The sequence below is a fragment of the Gastrolobium bilobum genome, unplaced genomic scaffold (genome assembly GCF_033153095.1).
Source record: "Gastrolobium bilobum isolate Gb01-03AN ecotype WA unplaced genomic scaffold, APGP_CSIRO_Gbil_v1 utg107494, whole genome shotgun sequence".
Taxonomy (NCBI): domain Eukaryota; kingdom Viridiplantae; phylum Streptophyta; class Magnoliopsida; order Fabales; family Fabaceae; genus Gastrolobium; species Gastrolobium bilobum.
The window spans coordinates 93,782-119,387 of record NW_026896012.1 but is presented as its reverse complement, the minus strand read 5'-3'; the positions used below and the strand labels follow the sequence as shown (position 1 = coordinate 119,387).

Sequence of the window (25,606 nt, the reverse complement as noted above, 5' to 3'; positions counted from 1 at the left end):
TGCGACGTGTGCTTGAGGCTTTACGAAGTAATTAGTTGCAAGCAAACAAAAAAAAATGCAATTTTGGACTGGATAAGGTGGAATACCTGGGTCATATAGTCTCGGCAAAAAGGGTGATGGCTTATCTTCAGAAAATGCAGGCTATGATGGAGTGGTTGAACTAAGTACAATCAAAGGGCTGAGGGGATTTTTGGGCCTCACGAGCTATTATCGGAAGTTTGTTAAAGACTATGGAAAGTTGGCCAAACCAGTCACAGAACTATTACAAAATGATAAATTTAAATGGAACGAGGAGGCTCAATCAGCCTTCGATCAACTGAAGAACATTATGAGCACAGTCCCTGTGTTGGCTATCCCAAATTTTGATAAGCCTTTTGTGGTGGTTACTGACGCGTCTGGAAAAGGTATAGGGGCTGCCTTGATGCAAGAGGGCCGCCCCATTGCATACATCAGCCAAGGGTTCTCTCCAAGGGCCATGGGGAAGTCAATGTATGAAAAGGAACTTATGGCAATAGTTTTCACAGTCCGCAAATGGCTTCACTATTTCATGGGACGTCATTTTCTGATCAAGACAGATCAAAAAAGCCTACAGTTCTTGACTAAAGAGCAAGTGTTAAATGAGTAACAACAAAAATGGTATTCAAAGCTTTTTGGGTTTGACTTTGAGATCCAATATCAGCCAGGCAAAGAGAATCTCGTAGCAGATGCATTATCCCGTAGTATGAAAAGTTAATGAAAAGTTAAGTCCAAGGTACTATGGCCCTTACAAGGTGGTTGCGAAAGTGGGTACCACAGCTTATAAACTGGATCTACCTCCCTCTTGTCGCATTCATCCCGTCATCCATGTCTCATTGTTGAAATGAGCCATTGCTGTTCCAAATTTGGCACAACCCATTCTAGCTCAATTGACAGAGGAGTGGGAACTGCAGGTAGAACCAGAACAGGTGCTGCAGTGGCAACGTATGTCCGATGGCCCTTTGGAAGTGTTGATCAAATGGCAACACCTCCCTACTTTAGAAAACACCTGGGAGAACTTTGCAGATATGAAACAACAATTTCCAGCATTCAACCTTGAGGACAAAGTCCTTAAATTAGGGGAAAGTATTGATACGGGCCCATATCCTAAGGTCTACGCACGCAATAGAAACAGGGCCCAAGCCCAAACAAGCCCAGCTGTTGAATTGGTGGAGAAGCTGTTAGCGGAAGAAGGTTCTAGTAGAAAGTTGCAACTGCAAACAATTGAGGAGGAGGGAAAGGTGAACTGAATAAGAGAAGGGGGTGGGAAGCATGGAGGGCATCTTGGATCGGAGTGGAGATTGGAAAACTTGAGAGACTAGAGCCTCTTGAATAACTCTAGCTTATCAGTGTTATTTCCTATATTACTACTGTAATTGTCTTTCTCGATTGTCCTCGTAATTGGGATTATCGTTGTAATTGTTATTGAACGGCGTGTTGTTTCCATTTTAATGCACTGTTGTTGATTTGTCTCTAATAATTTTTGTTGTCGCTATCAGAATACATTTTTGAAGATTCAAAAAGAAATGTTTCTGTACAATAGGTAAATACAACAAACAGCACCATGATAGCACCAGTTATTGAACCAGTGACTTCCAATTTAAACAAAACCCCTTATCTCATCAAGGGGCATTAATATTGTGCGCGTTTAAACAAATTAAAAACAAGTCATAAAAGTACATATTAACACAAAATTTCAGTGGCTGAGGTACAAACATCAGCGCAATTCATCAAGTGGATAATGAATGAAGGACATTTACAGGTATAAATTGTGCAACAAGTCATGCTTCTACAGTTCTACTTCGTCACCATGCTCCTACAGCTGGCCCAACCTTTCCTGCATAAAAGCAAGAAACAATTTGAATCCAAGTTTTAGAGCAGCATAAGAAAAAAAAAAATGCAATTTTAGTAAACAATAATTATATAGATCAAAGAGATGCCAAGTCATTTTATTCAGTTAAGTAATAGAAGAATGCTAGAAAGTGAGAAAATATGTCACAGCATGAAAACTAAGAAAACATAAATGGGAGGAGGATATTCACAGGCTAGATACAAGTTCTGCAGAAACAGCAAGTCATATACATAACCAACAAACAGGAAAATCCTTATAACAGTTCCGCAGTTCACCACTCCCCACCCTTAATCAACCAAAAACAAGAGATATTAGGAAACTACGAGAGTTTGGACATTGTTCATTAGGTATAAAAAATTAAAAACCATTCCACTGGCCTCTTCCTCTGTAAGAAGCAAATATAATAACTTTGAAATAAATTCCAAGAACAACAACCTGAAGCATCTGCATTAATTTTGGATGCTGCTCCAAAAGCTGGCAAAGTTTGTCACGGTCTCTCAATAAAGACTGCCATATCAGGAGTAGAATCATAAGATTAAAACAGGGCTACTCAAATGTCTATCTCTAATAAAAAATTGCATGGAAAATACCTGAATTGCCTCTGGAGATTTGAAATACTCATGTAATGACATTCCTGCATCGAGTTGCTGCTGCGATTGAGAATCACCAGACTGTTGAGGCTGCTGCTGCTGCTCGTGTGAAATCTGTTGCTGCTGGGTTTGATAATATGCCTGCATTGAAGAAACCTGAGAATGCTGCAGCATCTGTAACTGATGCACTTGAGCATTACTTTGCACAGCCATGCCTTGCTCTAACTGCTGTAAAGCTTGAACAGGTGGCCTAAGGAGCTGAGGTGGTTGTGGAGGTCGTGGAATCTGGGGGGGCTGCAGTGGCTGCAATTGAGTAATTGAATGCATTGACTGAAAGGAAGCTGGAGGAATGGAGACACTTTGCAAGATGCTTGGCTGGTTCTCATTCTGTTGCTGATTTGTGGGGTTACCAAAGAGAGTTAATGGCATGGAAGCTGGCCTACTAAAACCCAAGGACAGCATCGAGGGGTTTAGTGGGTATGATGACATTCTGGATCCTGAAGGCGCAACGGAGGCCTGGGAAAGTTCAGCTGTCCCAACACTTGTCTGATTATATAGAGAAGGTGAAGAGGCAGAAGTTTTAACAGATGATAAATTATATGAACTTGATGCAAAAGGAGGTGGTGTAGGCGGAAGGGGAGGAGCGAGTCTATTAGGTCCACCAGGAGAAGATGCAGAAGTCCTGGAATACTTTGAATCTGGCATGGGAACAGAAGATGCTAATGATGATGGGGTTGAACCATTGTTGAATGGAGTTGAATAGTCCGACTGAACCTGCAAAGAAGAATTATCAAAGTAGTAGGGGCTGATCCAGAAGGAGAAATAAGAAAGAGAAGATAAGAAGATTCATATGACTGAAGTAGTAGCCAGTAAAGAAGGAAATAACTAAAGAACAAGGAGGCGATGTTCCTCACATGGAATGCCACTGGACGCTGTGCACCTGCTGGAGTATTAACAAATGGGGATGACTGACTAGGAACTGAATCTGTAGCATGCGATATTACAGGCGAGACATTTGGTGGAGGGGGCATGGGTGGTAAAGGAGGTTGGTTATGCAAAAACCTCTGATCATACAGTACTTGAGATCCTGTAGCATTACCACCATGTTGCGGGCTGTTCTTTAGAAAGAAATTCTGAGAAGCCATCCTTGAATCAACTGGCAATTGCATAGATGTTGTGGATGGATTATTGTACCCTGGAAATCCTGAACTATTTGCTGCTGCAGAATCATATCCGCCAGAGTGAACAACATTCTTAGAGTCATCAGCCTGATCAGCATACTTCCTGTCAGAAGAAACACTTGATTCACGAGTTAATGACATATCCGGACGTGAACCGGACATCTTTGAAGAAAATTCACTTTGGGCATTTTCATCAATGTTAGATCCTAATGGAGTACCCATATGAGAAAATTGACTACTATCAACAACATCACTTTCTGTCTCTTCAACAATTGAGTGAGGAGAACTTTGCTCAACAATTACTGGGCCAGGCTGCTGTAAGTTATCATCTGGCTGAGGGAATGGTAACTTTTCATCAGAATCGGACTCCTCTCCATCAAAAACAATATCAATTCCTTGAAGATCATCATCAAGATCTGTTTTTAATTGCTTTGGTTTGTTTAAATTCTCCGCATCTGTAGGTTTCACAGGAGAAGTATTTTTGAGATGTCCCACAGCCTCTCCCACTACTGTAGCTGAAGGGTTCTGACGTTCCCTTTGTCTTGCCATAAATTCATCTACATGAATTGATGGAGGTCTACCACCACCAGATCCTGCTCGTGACACTGTTATTACATTAGTAGCCCCTTCAACATTTCTCTCTCTTGCAACATAGTCATCCACATGCATAGATGGCGGTCTGCTGGTATTTGGCTTGCGCTGTCGGAAGGCATCCCTACGTGTAGGACCAGAAGGAACAGTAGACTGTGCTAAACCCCTTGAAAAAGCATTTTGAGAAGAGATCTCAGCCTGAAAACTTTCTCCTCTAGCTCGCTTTACAGGTCCATCCATTGATGGCAGTTTCCTTTTGGCAGCAAGATTTGTCTGCGTCAATCTATCAGGTAATGTTTCTGGACATTGCCAAAGAAATTTCTCCGCAAGTCCTCCAACATAAAGATGATCGTCGATCTTTTCAACACTGTTTTCAAACAACTGATGTGTCTTCGAAAAAACTAATACATCATTTTGAGGTAAAACAACATCATCCACCTTCACGGAACCAACAGGCCTTTGCAATATCAAGGACAATGAACTGACTGACTCAGAAACCTTACATCACAGATGAGTAGCAAAAAGTTACAAAATAATCAAGGGGAAAAAACAGTGAAAGAGGAAGCTGCGTTCAAATGCATTTATACCTGATACAATGGAATTTCCAAGTGAGAGGTAACCAAACAGCCATCCATAGTAGTCTTTGAACTTAACAGAGTACTAAATTCTAGTATGTAATTTATATTTTCTTCAGGAAAGCCAGCTAATCTTGTCATATCATCAGACAGCCCAAAGAGGAACTTCAATACGACTACTCTGTCAGAATTCAAACTAACCAACAGAGAAACGGTAAATTTTTTGTGCTAGATTATCCCAATGAAAACAGAGAAAAAGTATAGAGAAATTTTCATATATGTCACACAACCTTCTTTTCAGTGCTAAGAAAATTGTGATATCAAGAGATGAATCAAAATATCAGAAATATATTCATAGAAATATTTAAGCTCTTCATTGCCAAAAGATTTAATTTATAGATAATTGGGAATAAATGCCCCATATCATCAGGAATTTCCATTTCCCCACACATGTAGATGATAAGCAGACTTGAAATTTCAAATTGTTGCTTCATCTTATATTTCATCATTTTGAGCTTGGAATGACCATTTTATAAATCATTTTCCAAATTACCTGGTTTAGATTAGTATTCTCACTAAATCTTTTAGGAAATACACCTTCTAAGGTTAAGATTTTCACCAAGAAAGGGACACACTATTAACTTAACCAAGAAGGATGAGTGTGCATAGACCAAGTAAGGCTTTATCTCCTAACATTTATATTCTGTGATTTGGGAGTTCTGAAATTGTTGTCTGTCCTTACAATGTCCACTTAGATAGCAAATATACAACTATTATTTTATTTTTTTGAAAGGCAGTGACTATACTGTGGAATTGAAGCACTGCCTCTCACTTAATTTTAGGGTCTGAAAGAAGAAGCAACCATAATGCTTTGTCAATTTGTGATTTGCTTGCAGTGGTGCATTATATTATGTTGGAGAAAAAACCTAAAATAATAGGCCAAACATTCCATGTTTACAGAATTACAGTTTTTATAGCAGGTAGGATTGTTTTCTAGCTTATAGGTATCAGTTCTATATTTGAATTAATAAATGGATTGAAGAGCTCCTTAAAGATGATTTCTTCTGTTATTTAATTTATTCTACTATTTTTTTAATGGAATAGTATTTTCTTGCAAACTTTTTTTAGGAAGATTAGTTACCTTCTACTCTGGTACTTCTGTAAAAAAATATAGAACTCTAATTTTCACCATGATGTCAAGCACAACTTGGAAAATTCACCTTGGGTATTGGGATGTTATAGGGCCCAATTACGTAAAGCCCAATTGAACAAAGTTTATGTGAGGGATAAGGGCAGGAAACGATGGCAGGAACCCAATCAGTTGGTTAGTGCTGAGTCAGATTGTTTGTTAGAAGGGAATGAAGCAATACGCGTTGCAAGTTAGTTAGAGTGAGTGGGTATTAGTAGGAAGGCATGGAAAAGAAGGAAGCTCACCAATTATTTCCTTAGGAGATTTCAGAGCATCTCAAAGGCTCTTTATTTGCTTTTATTATTTCATTCCTGTAAACGTTGATCCATAGCAGTACTATGGAGAACCACGTAATGCATTTCTGTTTTCAAGTTCCATTGTTCATTGAGAAATATTAATATACAGAGAGGTTATTCAATATAATTGTATTCTGTTATTCCGATTGTATCATCTTGGTATCAAAGCTCCACCTGGGAGTTGGAGTATGACAAGAACCAGAAGCATGGAAGGAGTGGAGGAGAGAATCGTTCGCGGTGAGCAAGCTCAGGAAGAGCTCATGCGCAGGATGGATGCTAGTGATGCAAACCAAGCGGAAATCATCCGCCAATTAAGGGAACTTGGGGCTGGCTTGGAGCAGCTCCGTTCAGAAGAAGTCGGATATGGTCGCAACCGAAGGAGAAATAGCTCAGAGGGGTCCCATGGAGGTCACCGTGGGATGAATTACATGGAATCAAGAGTAAAAAAATTGGATATCCCAATCTTCACAGGGGAAAATGCATATGCATGGCTGAGTAAGGAGGAGCGTTATTTTCAAGTGAATGACATTGGGGATGAGGAAAAGGTCCCGACGGTGATGCTGGTGCTCGAAGGTGAAGCCTTAAATTGGTACCGTTGGTGGGAGCTTGACAAACCCACGGCAACATGGGTACAATTCCGGCGAGAGGTCTTGTGTAGGTTTCAGCCGGAGTTGTTGGATAATCCGAACGGGCCATTGTATGCCTTGAAACAAACCGGATCGGTGACGGATTTCAGGGTGGAGTTTGAAGCGGTGGTGGGACCATGCGCTACACAGACGAAGAGGTGTTGAAGGGTGCATGGCTCAGTGGGTTGAAACCTAGTCTAAGACAGGAGGTACTCATGACTCCTGGGCTGGGCTTAGCGTCCATGATAAAGTTGGCCCAGAAGATTGACCAACGCAACTTGACTTGGACTGAAGAGGGGGTAGGTTATTTTGGGCCCAAAAACACAATTGGGCTGCAGAGAGCGTTTAACCAGCCCACGTATCTAAAAGGAGTGGGAATTAAAAAGTCCTACGGAGTCAAATAGGGGTAATCCAAATGAAAACCCCAAATCGAATGCCCTAAATAGAGGAGCAACAGGGACGACGACGAGTGGAGTTCGGCTACGAACCAGAAAGGGGAGAGCCAAGGGAGTATGATACGATCCAGTCAGCAAATGGTTATAAAAGTGTAGGAAAGAAAGAGAAGCAGGGGAATATTGCATAATGCTGAGTCAGCAAAAGCTGTTAGCAGAGGAGGTTAGTTGTTGGGAGTCACATTGGATACACTGGAGACGTTGGGGAGTTGATATATTTAGAGGAGGGGATCATCACTCTGAAGGGGTATCTGGAATATTTGGGAATTGCTTGGGCACTTTTTGGGATTAGGAGAGAGTGGAACCTCTCATATGTGTTCCACACTATCTTACTTTTTCCTGCATTGTGATTTCTTTTCTGTCATTGTAATTTCCTAATTTCTGCAAGAGTTGTTACAAGTCTCAGTTTGTAATCGTTGTTTGTTTCAATATATAAAAGTAAAAGATTCAGATCCAAACTCTGCATTAATTCTTTTCATTCTGTTGATTAGGTGTTGGTCCGTATCAGAGTAACTTTCGCCGACTTTCCAACGCAGAGGCCACAGATCGACGCAATAAGGGGCTGTGTTTTCGATCCGAAGAGAAATGGAACCCGGAACACAAGTGTGCAACGAAAAGACTTCATCTCCTGATTATGGGTGACAGAGACGAAGATGCAGGATACGAGTTGATGGATGAAGGGGACGCTGAACTTGAAAGGCTTCGCGAGGAAGAGGAAAAGTCGTTGCAGTTGACGTTGCAGAGTATGATGGGTCTCACATCCAATCAGTCAATGAAGGTTTGGGGGATGGTGGAAGGTGAGAGGTTGGAGGTGTTGATCGATTGCGGAGCGTCCAGTGATTTTGTGAAGACCGAGGTGGCCCAACGGCTTAGGTTAAAAGTGGAGACGACTCCTGTATTTCGGGTTGAAGTAGGGGATGGACACAAGGTTGCATGCAGTGGGGTATGCAGAAAGGTGAAGATACTGATCCAAAATAACGCCATTGTGCAGGATCTGTATCTGTTTGAACTAGGTGGGGCTGACTTGGTGTTAGGACTGGATTGGTTGAAGGAGCTTGGGGATATTCGAGCTAATTTCCGTGAGATGACCCTTCGTTATGGTACCCATGGGGCTGAAGCTTTCATCAAGGGTGAACCGTCTCTGTCTAGAACAATCTCTTCTCTAAAATCTATGACCAAGGCTCTGTTACAGTCAGGTCAAATACTATGTAGACAAAGAAGCAGTAGAACCAGAAGGGAGGGACGAGGATAATTTATTCCCCAAAGGATGGACTGAGCTTGCAGAATTAATGAGGGAGTTCGAAGATATCTTTGCGAGACCTGAGGGAATGCCTCCTCCGCGGGCCAGGGATCACTCCATCACACTGAAACCAGGTAGCCAGGTACCTAATAGTTGTTGTCCTTACAGATATCCCTATTATCAAAAAAATGAAATTGATAAGTTGGTGGGGGAATTGATAAGTTGGTGGGGGAATTGATGAGTGACGGGTTTATTAGACCAAGTATTAGCCCATTGGAAGAAGGATGGCAGTTGGAGGGTTTGCGTGGACTACAGGGGATTAAACAAAATGACAGTCCCTGATAAGTTCCCGATCCCAGTGGTGGAGGAATTGTTAGATGAGCTTGGAGGAGCCACTGTGTTTAATAAGATGGACTTAAAATCCGGTTATCATCAGATTCGAATGGTGGAAGAGGACATTCCTAAGACAGCTTTCCGCAGCCATGAAGGGCATTACGAATACTTAGTTATGCCATTTGGACTCACCAACGCACCGTCCACCTTCAACGCACTTATGAATGAGGTCCTGAAACCCTTTCTAAGGAAATTTACTTTGGTATTCTTTGATGACATTCTCATTTACAGTGAGAGTCCAGGGGAGCACATTGGACATTTAAAACAGGTGTTCTCAGCTTTGCGAAGGAACAAGTTATTTGTTAACAAAAAAAAAATGTAGACTGGGGCAAAACAAAATTGAATATTTAGGCCATTTTATTACTGCTGATAGGGTTAGTGCAGATCCAAGCAAAATCAAGGCTATGGTCAATTGGCAGATTCCTAGAATAGTGAAGGAATTGAGGGGGTTTCTGGGCCTCACTGGATATTATCGCAAGATAGCTCAGCCTTTGACAAGTTTGTTGAAAAAAAAAGCATTCAAATGGGATCAAACAGCCACGGACGCTTTTCAGAGGCTAAAACAGGCTATGGTCAGTGTACTAGTGTTAGCATTACCTGATTTTTCTAAAACCTTTACCGTGGTCACTGATGCTTCAGGCAAGGGTATGGGTGCAGTGCTTATGCCGGAAGGTAGTCCTGTGGCATTTATTAGTCAAGGATTTTCTACAGGTGCTTTACATAAATCAATGTATGAGAAAGAATTAATGGCCATTGTCTTTGCAGTGAGGAAATGGCGACCGTATTTACTCAGTAGACATTTTATTGTCAAGACTGATCAAAAGAGTCTCAGATTTTTACTAGATCAGCGGGTGTTAGGCGAGGAACAACAGCGTTGGGCTTCTAAATTGTTGGGTTATGACTTTGAAATCTAGTACCAACCGGGAAAAGAAAACGTGGTGGCAAATGCCCTTTCTCGGACTATGCAATATTCAATGATTTCTCAGGTGCAGCTACCCAAATTGGAAGAGGTTGATGAGGAAGTAAAGAGAGACCAGAAGCTGCACAAGATGGTGCAAGAGTTATCATTAAACCCGGAAGCACACGATTCAAACTAGTGGGAGGTAGACTATTCTACAAAGATAGACTGGTCTTGTCTAAGGTATCTCGTTTTATTCCTTTAATTCTACATGAGTTTCACGATTCCAATGTTGGGGGTCACTTTGGGTTTTCTAGAATTTATAAAAAAATGCTGGGAATTGTGTATTGGGAGGGCATGAGAAAAACTGTTCAAGACTATGTTACTACTTGTGCTGTTTGTCAACACAATAAGGTGCAAAACCTGTCACCCGCAGGGTTATTACAGCCCCTGCCCATCCCAACACAAGTATGGTCGAGGTTTCTATGGATTTCATAGGAGGACTACCTAGAGCATTTGGGGTGGACACCATTTTTGTGGTGGTTGACCGTCTTACAAAGTACAACCATTTCATGGCTCTGTCCCATCCGTATTCAGCACAAGATGTGGCTGAATTGTTTGTTAAGGAGATTGTGTGTATGCATGGGTTCCCTTTGGTGGTGGTTTCAGATAGAGATAAGGTCTTTTTGAGCAAATTCTGGTCAGCTTTGTTCAAGGTTGCTGGTACTAAATTGCATTACAGTACAGCGTATCATCCGCAATCCAATGGGCAAACCGAGGTAGTAAATCGAGGATTAGAGACTTACCTTCGTTGCTTTTGCAGCCCAAAACCCAAAAATTGGCCAAGGTGGTTGCATTGGGCTGAGTATTGGTATAATACTACATACAAGGAATCGACCGGGATGACCCATTCAAGGCTCTGTACGGTATTGATCCCCCTCAACTGTTAAGGGTGGGGAGCAGTTTTTTGAAGATAGATGCAGTATCCGACTTGCTGGCCGAAGGGAAGCCATTCCGGATGAATTGAAACTGAATTTGGAAAAAGCACAAAATCGTATGAAGCTGCAGGCCAATCAACATCGAAGGGATGTTCAATTTGAGGTACGGGAATCGGTTTACTTGAGGATTCAGCCGTATAGGTTGAAGACTCTGGCTTCTAGAGTCAACGAGAAGTTGAGTCCCCGTTATTATGGGCCATTTGCGATTGTGGAGAAAATTGGTGTGGCTGCCTACCGTTTAGCTTTACCTGCTGGATGTAAAATCCATTCGGTTTTTCACATGTCCTTGCTTAAAAAACCTGATCCAATAGTGCAAAATGCTTACCCATTACCTGATATATTGTCAGCTGAATGGGAGTTACAAGTGCATCCGGATGACATCGTGGACTGGTGCAGGGACCCTCAAGGTAAAGTGCAGGTCCTGGTCAAGTGGCACGGATTACTGGACTTTGAAAACTCATGGGAGGATTTTGTTACTTTGGATTCTCAATTTCCAGATCTCCACCTTGAGGACAAGGTGCTTGTTGTGGGGGGGAGTATTGATAGGGCCCAATTACATAAAGCCCAATTGAACAAAGTTTATGTGAGGGATAAGGGCAGGAAACGTTGGCAGGAACCCAATCAGTTGGTTAGTGCTGAGTCAGATTGTTTGTTAGAAGGGAATGAAGCTATAAGCGTTGCAAGTTAGTTAGAGTGAGTGGGTATTAGTAGGAAGGCATGGCAAAGAAGGAAGCTCACCAAGGGGTCATTGTATGGTTATTTCCTTAGGAGATTTCAGAGCATCTCGAAGGCTCTTTATTTGCTTTTATTATTTTATTCCTGTAAACGCTGATCCATAGCAGTACTATGGAGAACCATGTAATGCATTTCTATTTTCAAGTTCCATTGTTCATTGAGAAATATTAATATACAGAGAGGTTATTCAATATAACTGTATTCTGTTATTCCGATTGTATCAGGATGCATATAACATTGATGTATCACTTATTCAAACTCTTTTCTCTCTTACTGAAAACTTATACTATCTGAAATTCATTTAAAAAAAATTAAACATCTTTCAATTACTACCTAATTTAACCTTTAATTACAACCCAACAGTGACAACTGTCTTGTGCAAACCATCACCTCCACCTTCAAGGAACCAGAAAACAAGAGGGAAAGAATGATGTTGGGCCTGTTTGATTTCTATTCTCAAACAGTTTTTGAGTTTTTAAAACAAAAACGTAAACAAAACCTGTTTGAAAATGGTTTTTGAAAAATGATTTTCAAAACAAAATGATTGTTTTTTAGTTTTAAAAACTAAAAAAAAAACAGAGCCTAGAGATGTTCTCAAAAGTTGTTTTATGGTTTTTTTGTTTTTGCAGTGAGAATTTTGTAAATACAATGATTCATTAATGGCACTTTTGTAAATAAATTTAATTTCTTTGATTTTAAATTACTTCAGGGTGGCAATCTTGTAATTATTTTATTAATGGCATTTTTGTAAATAATTACATCTTCATAACTTTAAATTTAACTACACTAAAACAAGTTTTATTGTTCTTTTACTTTCAAAATCAATTTTCAAAATTTATATTCAAAACAGTTTTTGAAAACAAAATAACAAAAACACATTCAAACAGAACCTAATAACTTCAACTGCTCTACTCTAAAATTACATGGGGCTTTGAGAATTCAATTCAAGTGAACACACAATTTGATATACATGCTTTTTCAAATCTAAGTGTGCATAAGCACGAGCATAGAAGTTAATGAGAAGCAGCAATGCAGAAACTATTGCAAAAACTTACCCGTCCTTATTCATGCAAAACAGCAGAGACCCCACAGATAATGCATAGACAGCTTCAAACGCATAAGTTGACAAACCTTCCTTTGTATCAATTGATCTCAACAACTTCATCCAACAGCTAAGTAAAGGAGGGCATTTTCTCCATTCTTCTATGCTAGGAACATTATAATTCACAATCCTATCATCTTTCTGAGGCTCAAGCTCTCGAGCATTAGAGTGGATATCAAAAAGTGTAGCTCCAAATGCCTTTTGACCCTCACTACACAAAGCTAATTCTTGGAAAGCTGTAAGACAAGCCAGTAACTCTTTTCCAACAGGCAAGACCTTGAAAAAACAGAATTCTTAGTTAAAAAAGAAGCAATACAATTTAGAACTATACAGTGAGTGTAAGCCAATGAATTTTTGCAGTCCCTTTGCCCAAGGACAAGTGTTATTTACACAGAAGAAAGGACATCTCACTATCAAAAACAAATTTTAAATAGATCTACCAGTATATATAGACAGGATCAGAGAGTCACCTGACAACTCTTCAAAAGATAATGTAAAATCAGGGCACAATCTTCATCACTCAATTTTTCAAAAAATTTACTGAAACAAAAAGAAAATTGGTCACCTAGTTTTCAAAGTTGAGTATAACATAACACTGACAAGAAAATAAACTACTCACATGTCATGTCTTCGGGGGTAGTGTCGAGAAGTTTCAGAATTAAAAAGAAGCATGATAAACTTGAATACTGGGAGACACCAACTAAAAAAATTAAAGCTGCCCTTTGCAGAACCTCTACAATCATGAGATTGCTTTCCATCAACATCAACAACAAAAAAACATCTATCCAGTACTTTTGTCAGCATCTGAAGAGAACCCTCCCTCAACAATAGGCCCTGACAGAGAGAAAGTGGACCATTTCTATATTATGTAAAACTATTATTATCACCAATAGTCAATAACACTACAATTTCCACAAAATCATGATGAAAATAAGAAACAAAAACAAAGGGAAAACAGATAAAATAGAAATATCTTGACCTCGCCAACTGGATGCTCCAATAGGCTGACAATAAAATCAAGAAGCCTCAAAACCTGAAAATAAAGGAGAAAAACTCATCATAACATCAAACTAGATAAACTACATGCTCCAAATTTTGGGGCACACAGGAACCTTACCTTGTATGCATCTGGGTCTGACGGAGAAGATGGTTCAGAAACATGATGAATAATTGATGACAATGCCGGTCGTATAAGCATAGATGCATAATTAGTATTTTGACAAGCAATGCGAATTACAAAAACACGTAGCAGATCTTGAATGACTACTAATGCCTGCCCGAAAATCAGAATGACAAAAATAACAAGTTATAAGCCCCATCGAAAATTCCCACTCCACATTAGAAAATTGAAGTTCACCATAGGCAGAAACTACATACAGAAATGGCATAATGCTGTATAATCTCAGCAATTTTGTCAAGGTGTGGTGTCAACTGGCCAACCAGCTTCTCATGGTGTCCAGATTCCAAATACCAGTTGACGTGTCTCTCCTTCTGTGGCCCTAGTAGGGTTCTAATTGCCAACATTCTTCGTGTACTTAACAAAGGCCTTCCACTAATCCAAAGCCATATATCTTCCTCAGGAAATAAATCACTCTTGCAATAGAAAACAGATAAAACAAGAAGAAATAATTATATAAATAGTCCAATAATCTTATCATACACAGCTTAAAACATAACTTTGAAGAATGGAATGAGCACCAAGTGATGTATAGTATTTAAAGAAATAACTCCAACAGAGTTGTAGCGTATTAAACTTCAAATGGAATAAGCATACCAAAAGATAGAGCAAACTGCATGTTTCTTTTGGACCTAGGGTCAACAACGAAATACCCTGAACACTGGCAAGAAGGGTGTGAAAAAGACCCGGACTCCAGCCATGTACTGGCCAAAAAGCAAGGGATGATGCAATAAGATGACAGACAGCTCCAAAACCAATAGCATAATCAGGATATGGAGATGATAAGTCTGCTGCACATGCAGCTAGCTTAGGGCTGAAACGACCAGAATTTGATCAACTTAAAGAAGATAGTATGATTTTCAAACCAGAAGCAAAGTGAAAGGAATTAACAGATACCTTATTTCCCCATGTAATCGTAAAAGAGCATTCATTAATTTTGTATTTCGATGCTGCTCCTTTGATTCCTATAAAATTGCAACCAAACACACTATGAAGAATGATATGATTATCCAGCAACAACTTCAAATACCTTTTTACCCACAAGCTTGGAAAGCTTAGTCTTGTACAGTACAATACAAAGATCAAAACACATACAGTAATTCAATGTTAGAGAATAATATAAACCATTAAAAAGGCCATCACCCAACACTTTAAGGTTTTGGATTGAAGTGATTCTTTACATGGTATCAGAGCTTCAGTACCATAAAGTCACGAGTTCGATCCTCACCTACCCCCACTTGTGGAATTAAATAAGTATAAAGTAAACCAAAAAAAATCGGGCTATGCAATATCCATGTTTCAAGCCCAAAGGACTCTTACGTGAGAAGGTGTGTTAGAGAATAATATAAACCATTAAAAAGGCACTCACCCAACACCTTAAAGTTTTGGGTTGAAGTGGTTCTATACATTCAATATCCTGCAACAACTTCAAATACCTTTTTACCCACAAGCTGGTCTTAATCTTTGATAATCTTAGATAACATAATAAGGCACAGAAAATAACACACAATTCAAGGAAAATGTTGCACATAATACAAAGCTTCACTATTAAACAATAAAATGTCTTATTGCCTCAAATTTAGCCCAATACATATTGCTGCAGAAAAACTCAAAGAAACTACTGAGTTTACACTGTTTTTAGGTGAGATATAATCACCAATCATCATATAATAATCAATTCACAACCCTGAAAATAGTTAAACTTTTTTACAATAATTTTTCAGTCAGTAAGATACATGTCATGCTTTAAATGTAAATTGTACAATTTCCCAACCAAATAAGTACCACATAAAAGTATGATGGAGTGAAAAGACAGGACCTCTAAATGACACACCTGTAATTTCTGCAGAAGTGTAATCAGAAGTGCAAGAGAGGGAACCAAAAGATCAACGATGCTCAGCTCGCGAGTACGTTCCAATAGTAAATCTGATGTAGTATTGCATTCTGTACCCTCATCGACAAGGTAATCTGTTCAAAAGAATAGAAAATTACATTTGCCAAGCTTTAGAAAGAATAGATGACAATATAAATATCTATTTAATAGAAAAGTAAATTCTATAAAAAATAATAGAACGGAAGTACACATACAATGCGGATGAGGATCTAAAACACAAAAACAAAATGGAGTAAATAGAGAAAAACTAGAGAGAATGCAGCAAGGCTTCCCAATCTTTGGGCATGTCAGACATGGCCACACCTATTGAACAACCACGGGAAGAACACCAGAGAGTCTAAAAAAGCAATCTTACCCCAAAGACACATAGTAGATTTAACAGCAACAATTAAGGAAACACCCTTAAAGTTACATGTTTTGCTCCAATCAAGTGCTCCAAAGAATTGCATAACTACACACTGCCACAGAACTTCAGCCTCTTTTAACCAAATCCTTTCGTAACGAACCAATAGGAATTGCTCCAAGGTAGGAGACACCCAATACTCATTTGGAACCCCAAAAAGAATATATTACAAAGGAAAGTTCCTAGCAGTGCAAGAATAAAAGACTCATTTTCATAACTAGACTTGTACATAACACAGATGTCAGGACAGAGAGAAAAATTAGCCACTTAGGCCTATGAATCTGCACAGATAATGTGTGTTAATCCTGTTTTGCGGTACAAGTGTTTATCCTATTAACTACAGCTGGCCATACAAAGGATTTGATCTTAGAAGGAGCTTTGCATTTCCAAATTGTTTTATCAAGGAGGAATCTTTCACTGATTGTGGAGTGTGAATGAAATTGAAAAAGGGATTCACAAAAGTACACACCAGAAGAGTCCAAAATCCAAACTCTCCTATCAGAATTAGCATAGAAGTGAACATAATAAAGTAAAAGAAAAGTGCAATCATTTACTTCTCTACCACTCAAAATGAATACCCCAGTTTAAATGGGAGCAATAGTGCAAGGTGGAGAGGCCATAGAGACAAGGAAGAGCCTCTAGGAATGAGACAGTAGGTGTAAAGAACCTTGGGATACACTACCCCAAAAGCTAGCTCTAAGGGTGGGAGTGCCCAAGTCCTTATAAACTCCACATTAGTTGCACATACAACCAATGTGGGACTATATATCTCAACACGCCCCCTCACACGAGAGCCCATTGGGCTAGAAGCGTGGATATTGCACAGGCCCAATTTTTGGTTTACCTTTTTGTGCTTTTATTTTAATTCCACTTTAAAGTGGGGGCGGTGAGGATCGAACTTGTGACCTTACAGTCACTCAAGCTTTGATACCATGTAAAGAACCTTGGGATACACCACCCCAAAAGCTAGCTCTGAGGGTGGGAGTGCCCAAGTCCTTATAAACTCCACATTAGTTGCACATACAACCAATGTGGGACTATATATCTCAACAGTAGGGAATATTTATTAATGGAACTGTAGAATATAAGATAATAAGCAGATGGGAGAATAGCTTCCTGTAGCCAATCAGCAAACTAACTTTTTTAAGACCATGAGGTGTCCCCACACCTTTTGGGTGTAGGACAAATCCCCACTGAGATATCGGCTTTGCCTTGGCCCCAGGCTGCTACCAGTGGGTTCAAATCCCGCACAACAAGAAAATTCCACCCACATAGAGCTCAATTTGCTAATTGAGCCACACCTGGTGGTTTGCAGATTGTCTAAAGGGAGCATAACATTGATAGATGCCCTCCTATTACTGGAGTTTATGTAATAAAAGGGAAATGAAGTAGATTAATGACCTACCTGATCGAGGGGTAAGGTAGAAGGGAACATGCCAGGAGAATTTTCTAGTAACTGCCAAGACACCGAGCAAAGAGGGAGACGAAGTGATGGTGGCATTCTATTATTAGAGCAGAAGAGGAATAAATGTGAGAAGGAAGCGGGGGAGGGGTAGGAAGAATTCAATAGAGTGGGATTGGGAGAAAGCTAGCCCCTCACAGACGTAACCTAGTCATTGTAATTTCCATTTTTGTTTCTTTCTTATTTCAGTTTCTGTGATTTCTAAGTTAATTCCCAGTTTTCAGCAATTTCAGACTAGGTTTGCTGATTGTCTAAATGGAGCACAACATATATCCTATTAGAGAAATAATATAAAACCATGAACATATATCCTATTAGAGAAATAATATAAAACCATGACTGTGGCCTTCACTTCACAACTTAAACTTTTGAGTTGAAATAGTTCTTTACATGGTATCAGAGTCTCCGTGATCAAGTGGTAACGAGTTCGATCCTCGCCACCTTCATTTTATTAATAAATAATTAAATATTGTGAAGTTTCTTAGCATAGGTAGGTGGGACGTGTACATTGTCCATCCTTCAAGTTCAATAGACTCTTGTGTGAGACATATAATATAAAACCATTATTGTGGCCTTCACCTAATAGCTTAAACTTTTGGATTGAAATAATTCTTTATACATACAATACAAATAAATGAATTTATATAATCTCATAAAATAAATAATAGAATCATATACAAATAAAGAAATAATTATATAAATTAATACAATATAAAGGACTATAAGTCAACTAAAGCCAAGGTAAATTGAGCTCTTGGAAGGTCACACAATGCTTACAGATAGTATTATCTCAAGCAAAAAGTGAGACCAACTTCAAGACCAAAAGTTGGTGGACACATAAAGAGCTTATGATCTTATGAATCAACTAGTAAGCCAATACAGTCAATTGTTACAAATTTGCATTCTTAGACAATTAAGTTTTATTACTTATCAAAAGTGGATACAGAAATACTACTCTAAACAAATAATGAATGTTTTCCAAGAAACCATTCTCGAATGGTCAAATGCAGTGCCCTTTAGTTTCACTAATAATATAAAATGTCTGGCAAGCAGCCATTCTATTGAAAACTGTTCATAACACCAACTCACTAATCTGGCAAGTAATGCATACAAAATATTATGAAGGGAAGGTCGGTCCTAATTTGATGTGCCAGAGAACCTATTATAACAAGTATTATAATTAAAAAAAAAAACACTCCCCGTAAACCCGACTAGCGAGTGTGGGGTGTATAACAAGTATTATAATTAACTTACCATAATTGTTTGAGGACCTCTCAAGCATGAATCTGCAGTTGACTAAAATGGCATAAATAACAACTACAGCACCTTCGTCATATAGAATAGCAGCAATAGTCTGCATTGATTAAAACTGTCATAAAAAAGGATTTATAATTACAAATGGAACAATTCAAAATATAATGTAACATACTGGGTTCTCAGAAATAAAAGACAAAATCCTTAATGCTGTTGTCAACTGTGCCAGAGAAGAATCACGGAGAGTAACACCATCAAAAGACTTTTCAGATATAAACTTTGCAAGATTCTCCATAACATTAATATCAGAGCCACTGGAAGACTCTCCGACAACATTTTCAACATCAGTCAGATCTGAAACTAGGATGCTAGTCGAAGTTAACTGGGCATCTCCTCCAGAAGCCAATACAGCAGCATAGCGTAAGAGACCAATACCCCCATGCTTGTGATATACTACACCAGCATCTATCCATTCCAACAGCCGTGAGGGAGCATCTTTTCTGTTGGACCCTGGAGAGGAGAAATGCAAAGCCCTATGAAGTTCCATAGCATGTCCAATCCAGGAACCCAATGATGTTGCTGTGGAATCTGTAACAATGGCTTCAATAATCTCAGCAGCTGAGTGAAATATTGTAAGATTTACTGGTGAAGATCCTGAATGCAGCAGAGTAAAAACGAGCAGTTTAGACCATTAAACAAGAAATCATGCAATACTTTGTAGAAGAGAATAGGGTGACTTCGCTACCGCTGTTTTTCCCAACAGATTCAGATTCCTTGACAGAACTTAATGCTTCAATCAAGATGGAAACAGCCTACAGTGAAGGGAAGAGTCATACTAGAGTACTCAAGAGCCTAAAAATAGGCAGTATATCATATAGTACAATGCCTAATATCACAAATTAATTTAAACTCAGTTATCTAGATCTACAACAGAAACAGCCAACTATGGTATTTACGGCTAATTTCTATAACTATAAACTAGCACTGATTTCATACACAAATAACCACATTAAGCATAACAAAATGAAATTGCCACCTATTTTAGGCAATAAAGCTTCAGATAATTCCAGGTAAAATACAAAGTAAAAAATACCAACCATCCACACCTTAAACATATTACTTTGCAAAATATTATAACTCATCACTTCAAATCCAGTGAGTGAGCCAAAAGACTATACACTCGATAGCATAAACTTCCTGATATGGTATTATTATGGCTTGTTACGGCATATTTTTAAACATACCTCAGGAAAATTTCCCAAAGCCAACAATGCCTGGCGCCCACAATCAGACCTACAAATCATCAGCAGGTTTAATTCAGAACTCAAACTAAGTTAAAAATATTTAAGATTCAATTCTAACAAAAATAAGGCAATGTCCACCTTGAGAGAGCCGAGAGTTCCCACACAACCCATAAGAACTCTTCCGAATGCGGATTTGATGAAAGCAAACAATCGATGGCATTAACCTAGGCATAGTAAAAATTATTATAATTAGGTATAAACCAGTAATAGAATTCAAAATCTAAAAAAGTAGGGACGAAGCAAACGGGCTGTAAGGACACTTTTTTTGAGCATGACTAACCATTTTTAAATGAATCCCAATTATCATTCCTATCTCCAGGGGACTACAAAAGAAACCCTTTGAAATCAAAACGGAAGCATATCGGAGAGGAATACAATCTTCCTTGTTGCCACGATGACCACCCCTAAGGGCATGGATTAAAGTACTAGAAATTTCGGGATCCTGTAATAGGAATATTAAGCCTACAATGATGGGGGAAAAGTCAATCAAATTACTGGATATTTTGTTTCCTTCTTTCTGATAATAGATCAAACAATGTGTGTGTTAATTGTAGCCAACCTGAACGACAAAAAAGAAATGAAAGAATAATAGCCTCAATGGATGACGTGACATCCATGAATATTTCCATGATATGTCCCCCTTCCACACGCAGTATAGACGATGATAGTAGTGCAGTTGATAATGAAAGAAATCCCCGTTCCTGCATGAAGATAACATGAGAATATTAATAAATAAAAGTATGAGCACAATAAAGAATTGTAAGAATAGAAATTAGTCCCGGCCCTCACATTCAAATACCATCTTCCTTTACTGATATACAGACAAGAAAGAACAAAAGATTTACTTAATAGCAACACACATGACAGATCAAATGGCCATACATGTGAGAAGCTGCATCCCAAACCTGAGCAAGTAAATTTTTTAGCAATAATGTGTCACAAAATTGGTATACCTTTAAAAGCCCCAATAAATGTGAATCGATATCCCAATCTGAAAAGCAGCAACTTGAAGAGCTGATCATGCAGGAAGTTGTTTTATATGACAACAATCCATCAGTTTGGCCAGTAATCAGTGATCTGCTTGCACAAGCCATGGGAGAAGGGTCTTCAATTGGACCACGTGAATTTATCAATTTCTGCATTAGTACTTGTCAACAAACATTAACATGAAATTATTTAAAATTACAAATTATTCTCATAAGTCAAAAGACATAACCTACCTAAGGTGTGGAGAAAAATAAATAAAATCCCACTCGGTACTATTTTCTAATACTACAAAAGCTACAATTGATTGAATTAAAACTGACCACGAGTTTTCTGAGCAGAATTTCAGCAGACCTAAGCATGTTCAAGGTAACATCTGTAATCCTGCCAAGGGTACTGATGTTTCCCAGCACAGACAAAACTGCAGACTGGCAAAAATTAAATTACCACAAGATAAAGATGATGTTTTGAAATGCAAAGAAACATTCATATCAAGCACATAAGTTGAAAGCAATACCTCATATCTTGAAGCAACTTCATAAAATCGTAAGCGATGAAGCAAATAGGTTGCAAGAGAAGCAACATCATGACGAGGTTTTGACAATATCAACTTCAACAAATGGCTATAACCTTCACTGACACCAGAGGGAATACTTTCATCTTCCCGAGGCCACCAACCTAAAAAGCCTTCACATCCAACTGAATACCTAGTAGCCCGCTCTACAACACCAAGAAGCAGGAGCATAATAGTGGTGGAATTCTGCCCGTCCTTGGAAAAAAACATTGCAAGCTGCTCCAGTCCCCCACTATTAACAAACTGAAAGCAGCTCTCTCTCCCGGAACATAGTAAATGAGCCATGCTTAATCCTAATAGAGCATGCTCACTCTGCAGTGAAAGGTGTGGAAACATAAGCAGTGAAAAAAGACAAACAAAAAAAGAAGCAAATATGCAAGAAAGGTGGAAGTGCATTAATTGATTCTAACTTTCTTAACTAATAGGGAGATGTTGGTAGAGTATGTGAGAGGAATACAATAGATTACCCGAGAAAGACAGTGATCTCCTATATTAGAAGAGTGCCTTCCAAAATGAAAGTACTGGTTAAATATATCCACCAACGTTTTGGAATCCAACATTTCAGCCTCCAATTCAAGATAATTGTCCTCTAATGAATATTCAGAAGATTCACTCCCGGATTTTTGTCGAAGAACCTTATAAACCTCAAGAAGCTCTTTTCTTGCCTCATTAACAACACTGTGCAACTCTTTAAAATTCTCAGATCTCTTTCGTGTCTGATATCCCCCACTTATTGATTCACATATGTCACTGGAAATGTAAGAAGAGATTGCTGACACCACAGTGCTTACAACTTTATGTCCAGCATCCCCAAGCTCTGAAAACTCCAAAATCTTTAACATTAACTGCAGAAACAGTTTGACTTCAGCAGAAATATCTGTTGCAGGAACTGGAATAGACAAGACACTCAGAGAAGAAAGAGAATCTTCAATAGTAAAATTAGTAGAACGTAATGCATGTGGCAGGTCTTCAAGCTTCCCCTCAGTAGAATCAACAAGATCAGTCAACGCATTATCATCAAATTCGATGTTAAACTGACCAAGATCCTCAGCTGTGTTGCCATATATAACCAAGCTCAGACTGCGATAGCTTCCCCTTACAACCAGATGATTAGTAACAATAGCCTGAGAAAGAGAAAGCAGTACTGAAACGGTAATTATGCTATAAATCTTCTTGATAGAAAAAAAAATTACAAGTTTGCAAGATTGGGCAAATTAGTAAAAAGTAAGGACGATAATTTATCCACCAAACGTCTATATCAAATCAAGAAAATTAATAACATATATTATATATCATATATCATAAGCAAGCAAGATTAGCCATATGTACCTGTTGGTAATTGTGGGTGACTATGTAAATAGTATCTTGTTGATTATGTAAATAGGGTAGTCAAAATCATGTAATTACGGCAATTAAGATAGTAGTGATATATGAATTTATTTTGTAATTATTGTTTTTGGCTATATAATCCAACCCCCATTGTGTAATTGAGTTTGAGACACACATTTCATTAAGTCTCTCGTTTCTTCCCTTAACATGGTTAGAGCCAGCAAGAAGGGTCCAACCCGTCGAGTCAGCCTGTCTAACCCACAAATCATGGCAAGTTGGGTTGCAAATTTCAAGCCATGGCCTTAGCCGCTTGCCAACTTATTTGGCTAAAACAGCTGCTTAGAGATCTACAATTTGGAGACTACGCAAACAGTACTAGTTTCTGATAACCATGCTACATTGCAAATTGCCTCCATTCCAGTGTTTCACGAGAAAACCAAACACATTAAGATTGATTTCAGTTCATTGAAGAGAAAATATTATATGGAGACAACACCACTAGCTTTGTTCACTCGAATAATCAATCAGCAAATGTTTTCACTAAATCTTTGGGAGGTCCTGGAATAAGTTACATATGTTACAAGCATGGTGCATATTACCTATATGTTCCAGCTTAAAGGGAGTATTGGTGATTGTAGTTAACTATGTAAATTTTATCTTGCTGATTATGTAAATCGGGTAGTCAGAATCATGTAATTGTTGTAGTTAGGATAGTAGTGATATCTGTACTTATTTATTTTGGCTATATAATCCAGACCCCATTGTGTACCCAAAACTCTAATCACACTTTTTCATTAATATTAATCAGCAAAACTTAAATTAATGCTTTTTGTATATTGGAGCAATTCATGTGAAAAAAATCTTCCAAACAATAATATTTACTTTAACTGTTCTTTAATCAGAAAAAAAATAATTTAGAACTAGAGTTTGTCACAAGCATAAAATTTACTTTTCAGCACATACATTTTTCACATCTACCTGTTTAAAGATCAAACAGAAATATAATAACATAAGATATAATTTTGAACAAATTCAACAGAAATAGAAGCACAATTAAATAATCAAACAGTTGGAGGAACCAGGAACCAGACATTGTTAATAACAGCCAGATTATAATATCATCTAAAATGTTGTAAATACCTCTACTTCCAGTACATTTGATGAAGAGTGTGAATAGAGAAAAGGCTGACAGAGTCTTCTAAACCTCGTCTCTCCCTCACAATGAACAAATACCTCTATGGCAAATGACGGAGGTGAAGTTGCCCTGAAAAGGTTGCCAGCAATTAACTAATTGATTGCAAAATCTTCAACAGTCACCCAAAATCATAAAATAAAAAATAACCCTTATGACCAAATGAAGCAAGCATACAGCACATGAAGGAACAAAACAAGCCAGAACAACCACAAACTATATTACATTTCAAAACAACAATCAAACTCTCATCGCCAAGCAACTATGTAAAGTGGTTTCCTACCATTTCAAACCAATCAAATAAAAAAGAAATGCAACCAAAAAAATTTAAAAAATAAAAACAAAGACAAAGACATACCCAACAAGTGTTACTGCTTGGGCAACCGATGATGCACTCTGCTCCAGGAACTCACACGCGGTGATAACAATGGGTTCAGAAAAAATCACCTGCAAGCAACAATTTTTAGTGACACCCAACATAAATCTACCAAGTTCGAATGATAATACCAACGCAGTGCCCTAGTAAAACACATTTCGAATTCCCTTGTTGCTAATCCGTAGAAACATGGTGAGGAAGAGTAGGAGGTAGCAACTACCAACCAAGCTTAAAGGTTTACCAAAAAATTACATTCAAATTTTCACTGAGCATTGCAATTGAAAGAATGGGGCTTCAGCAAAGAAAAAAAAAAAGATGAAAATCGAATGTGGGGTTACCTCGTCGACGTACTCATCGAGATGAGGGTGAACGAAGGTCTGTGCGAAGAGGACGAATGGCTCGGGTCGACCCATGTGGAAGCTTCAATGATTGCGATTTGGGATCGAGAGAAGAGGAACATGCAAAATTTGAAATTCTAGGGTTTATGTTTTGGAGCCTCTCTCTCTCTCTCTCAGATGTGAAACGCTTAATGGAGATTCCTTTTATGGTTGATGACTCGTCGCGGACCTCTGAGACAGGGAAAGGAAAAGGGGGTTTAGGGAGATAATCCCTTCATGATTTTAGTTAAATTCATAAATAGATTCATGCTAATCGGAAATTCTTTTAGAAGAAATAGAAATAGAAATTCATCTTATTAATCTTGAATTTTGAATCATTGAAAGTAATAGCATAATGAGATATTAATTAAGAATATACTAGTGCAGTACCCGTGCGATGCACGGAGAAAACCAATTATTAATAGGCTTAACAATTTAAGATGCCGAAAGTTGTGGTATTATTAATAGGTTTAACAATCACCTGTGCAAAAAGTAGAGATATATTAATATAGCTATTTGACTTTCAATTTTAAACTTTTTTCCCCAC

General features: G+C 38.4%; 1 protein-coding gene across 1 annotated transcript; it reads right to left on the bottom strand.

The window, feature by feature from the left end:
- Positions 1 to 1,580: 1,580 nt before the first annotated feature.
- LOC133297288 (protein virilizer homolog) lies at positions 1,581 to 25,248 on the bottom strand. The gene is made up of 28 exons (XM_061496401.1): positions 25,021 to 25,248; positions 24,665 to 24,753; positions 24,255 to 24,378; positions 22,253 to 22,909; positions 21,729 to 22,097; positions 21,535 to 21,639; positions 21,181 to 21,363; positions 20,787 to 20,928; positions 20,508 to 20,689; positions 20,306 to 20,391; positions 20,168 to 20,216; positions 19,669 to 19,735; positions 19,099 to 19,577; positions 18,924 to 19,023; positions 15,745 to 15,878; positions 14,808 to 14,875; positions 14,508 to 14,724; positions 14,111 to 14,326; positions 13,851 to 14,006; positions 13,713 to 13,766; positions 13,353 to 13,567; positions 13,204 to 13,273; positions 12,687 to 13,009; positions 4,817 to 5,000; positions 3,372 to 4,727; positions 2,458 to 3,231; positions 2,303 to 2,374; positions 1,581 to 1,852 (listed from the first exon to the last, which is right to left on the bottom strand). Exons 1-28 carry the CDS (start codon positions 25,093 to 25,095, stop codon positions 1,832 to 1,834), a joined length of 6,567 nt encoding a protein of 2,188 aa, XP_061352385.1. The 5' UTR covers positions 25,096 to 25,248; the 3' UTR covers positions 1,581 to 1,831.
- Positions 25,249 to 25,606: the final 358 nt, after the last annotated feature.

Coding starts and splice junctions, on each gene's coding strand:
- LOC133297288 (XM_061496401.1), bottom strand. CDS start 25,095: ATGGGTCGACCCGAGCCATTCGTCCTCTTCGCACAGACCTTCGTTCAC. Junction 20,217..20,305: donor GAACTCTCGGCTCTCTCAAG/GTGGACATTGCC, acceptor GATGATTTGTAG/GTCTGATTGTGGGCGCCAGG. Junction 1,853..2,302: donor AATTAATGCAGATGCTTCAG/GTTGTTGTTCTT, acceptor GCTTTTATGCAG/GAAAGGTTGGGCCAGCTGTA.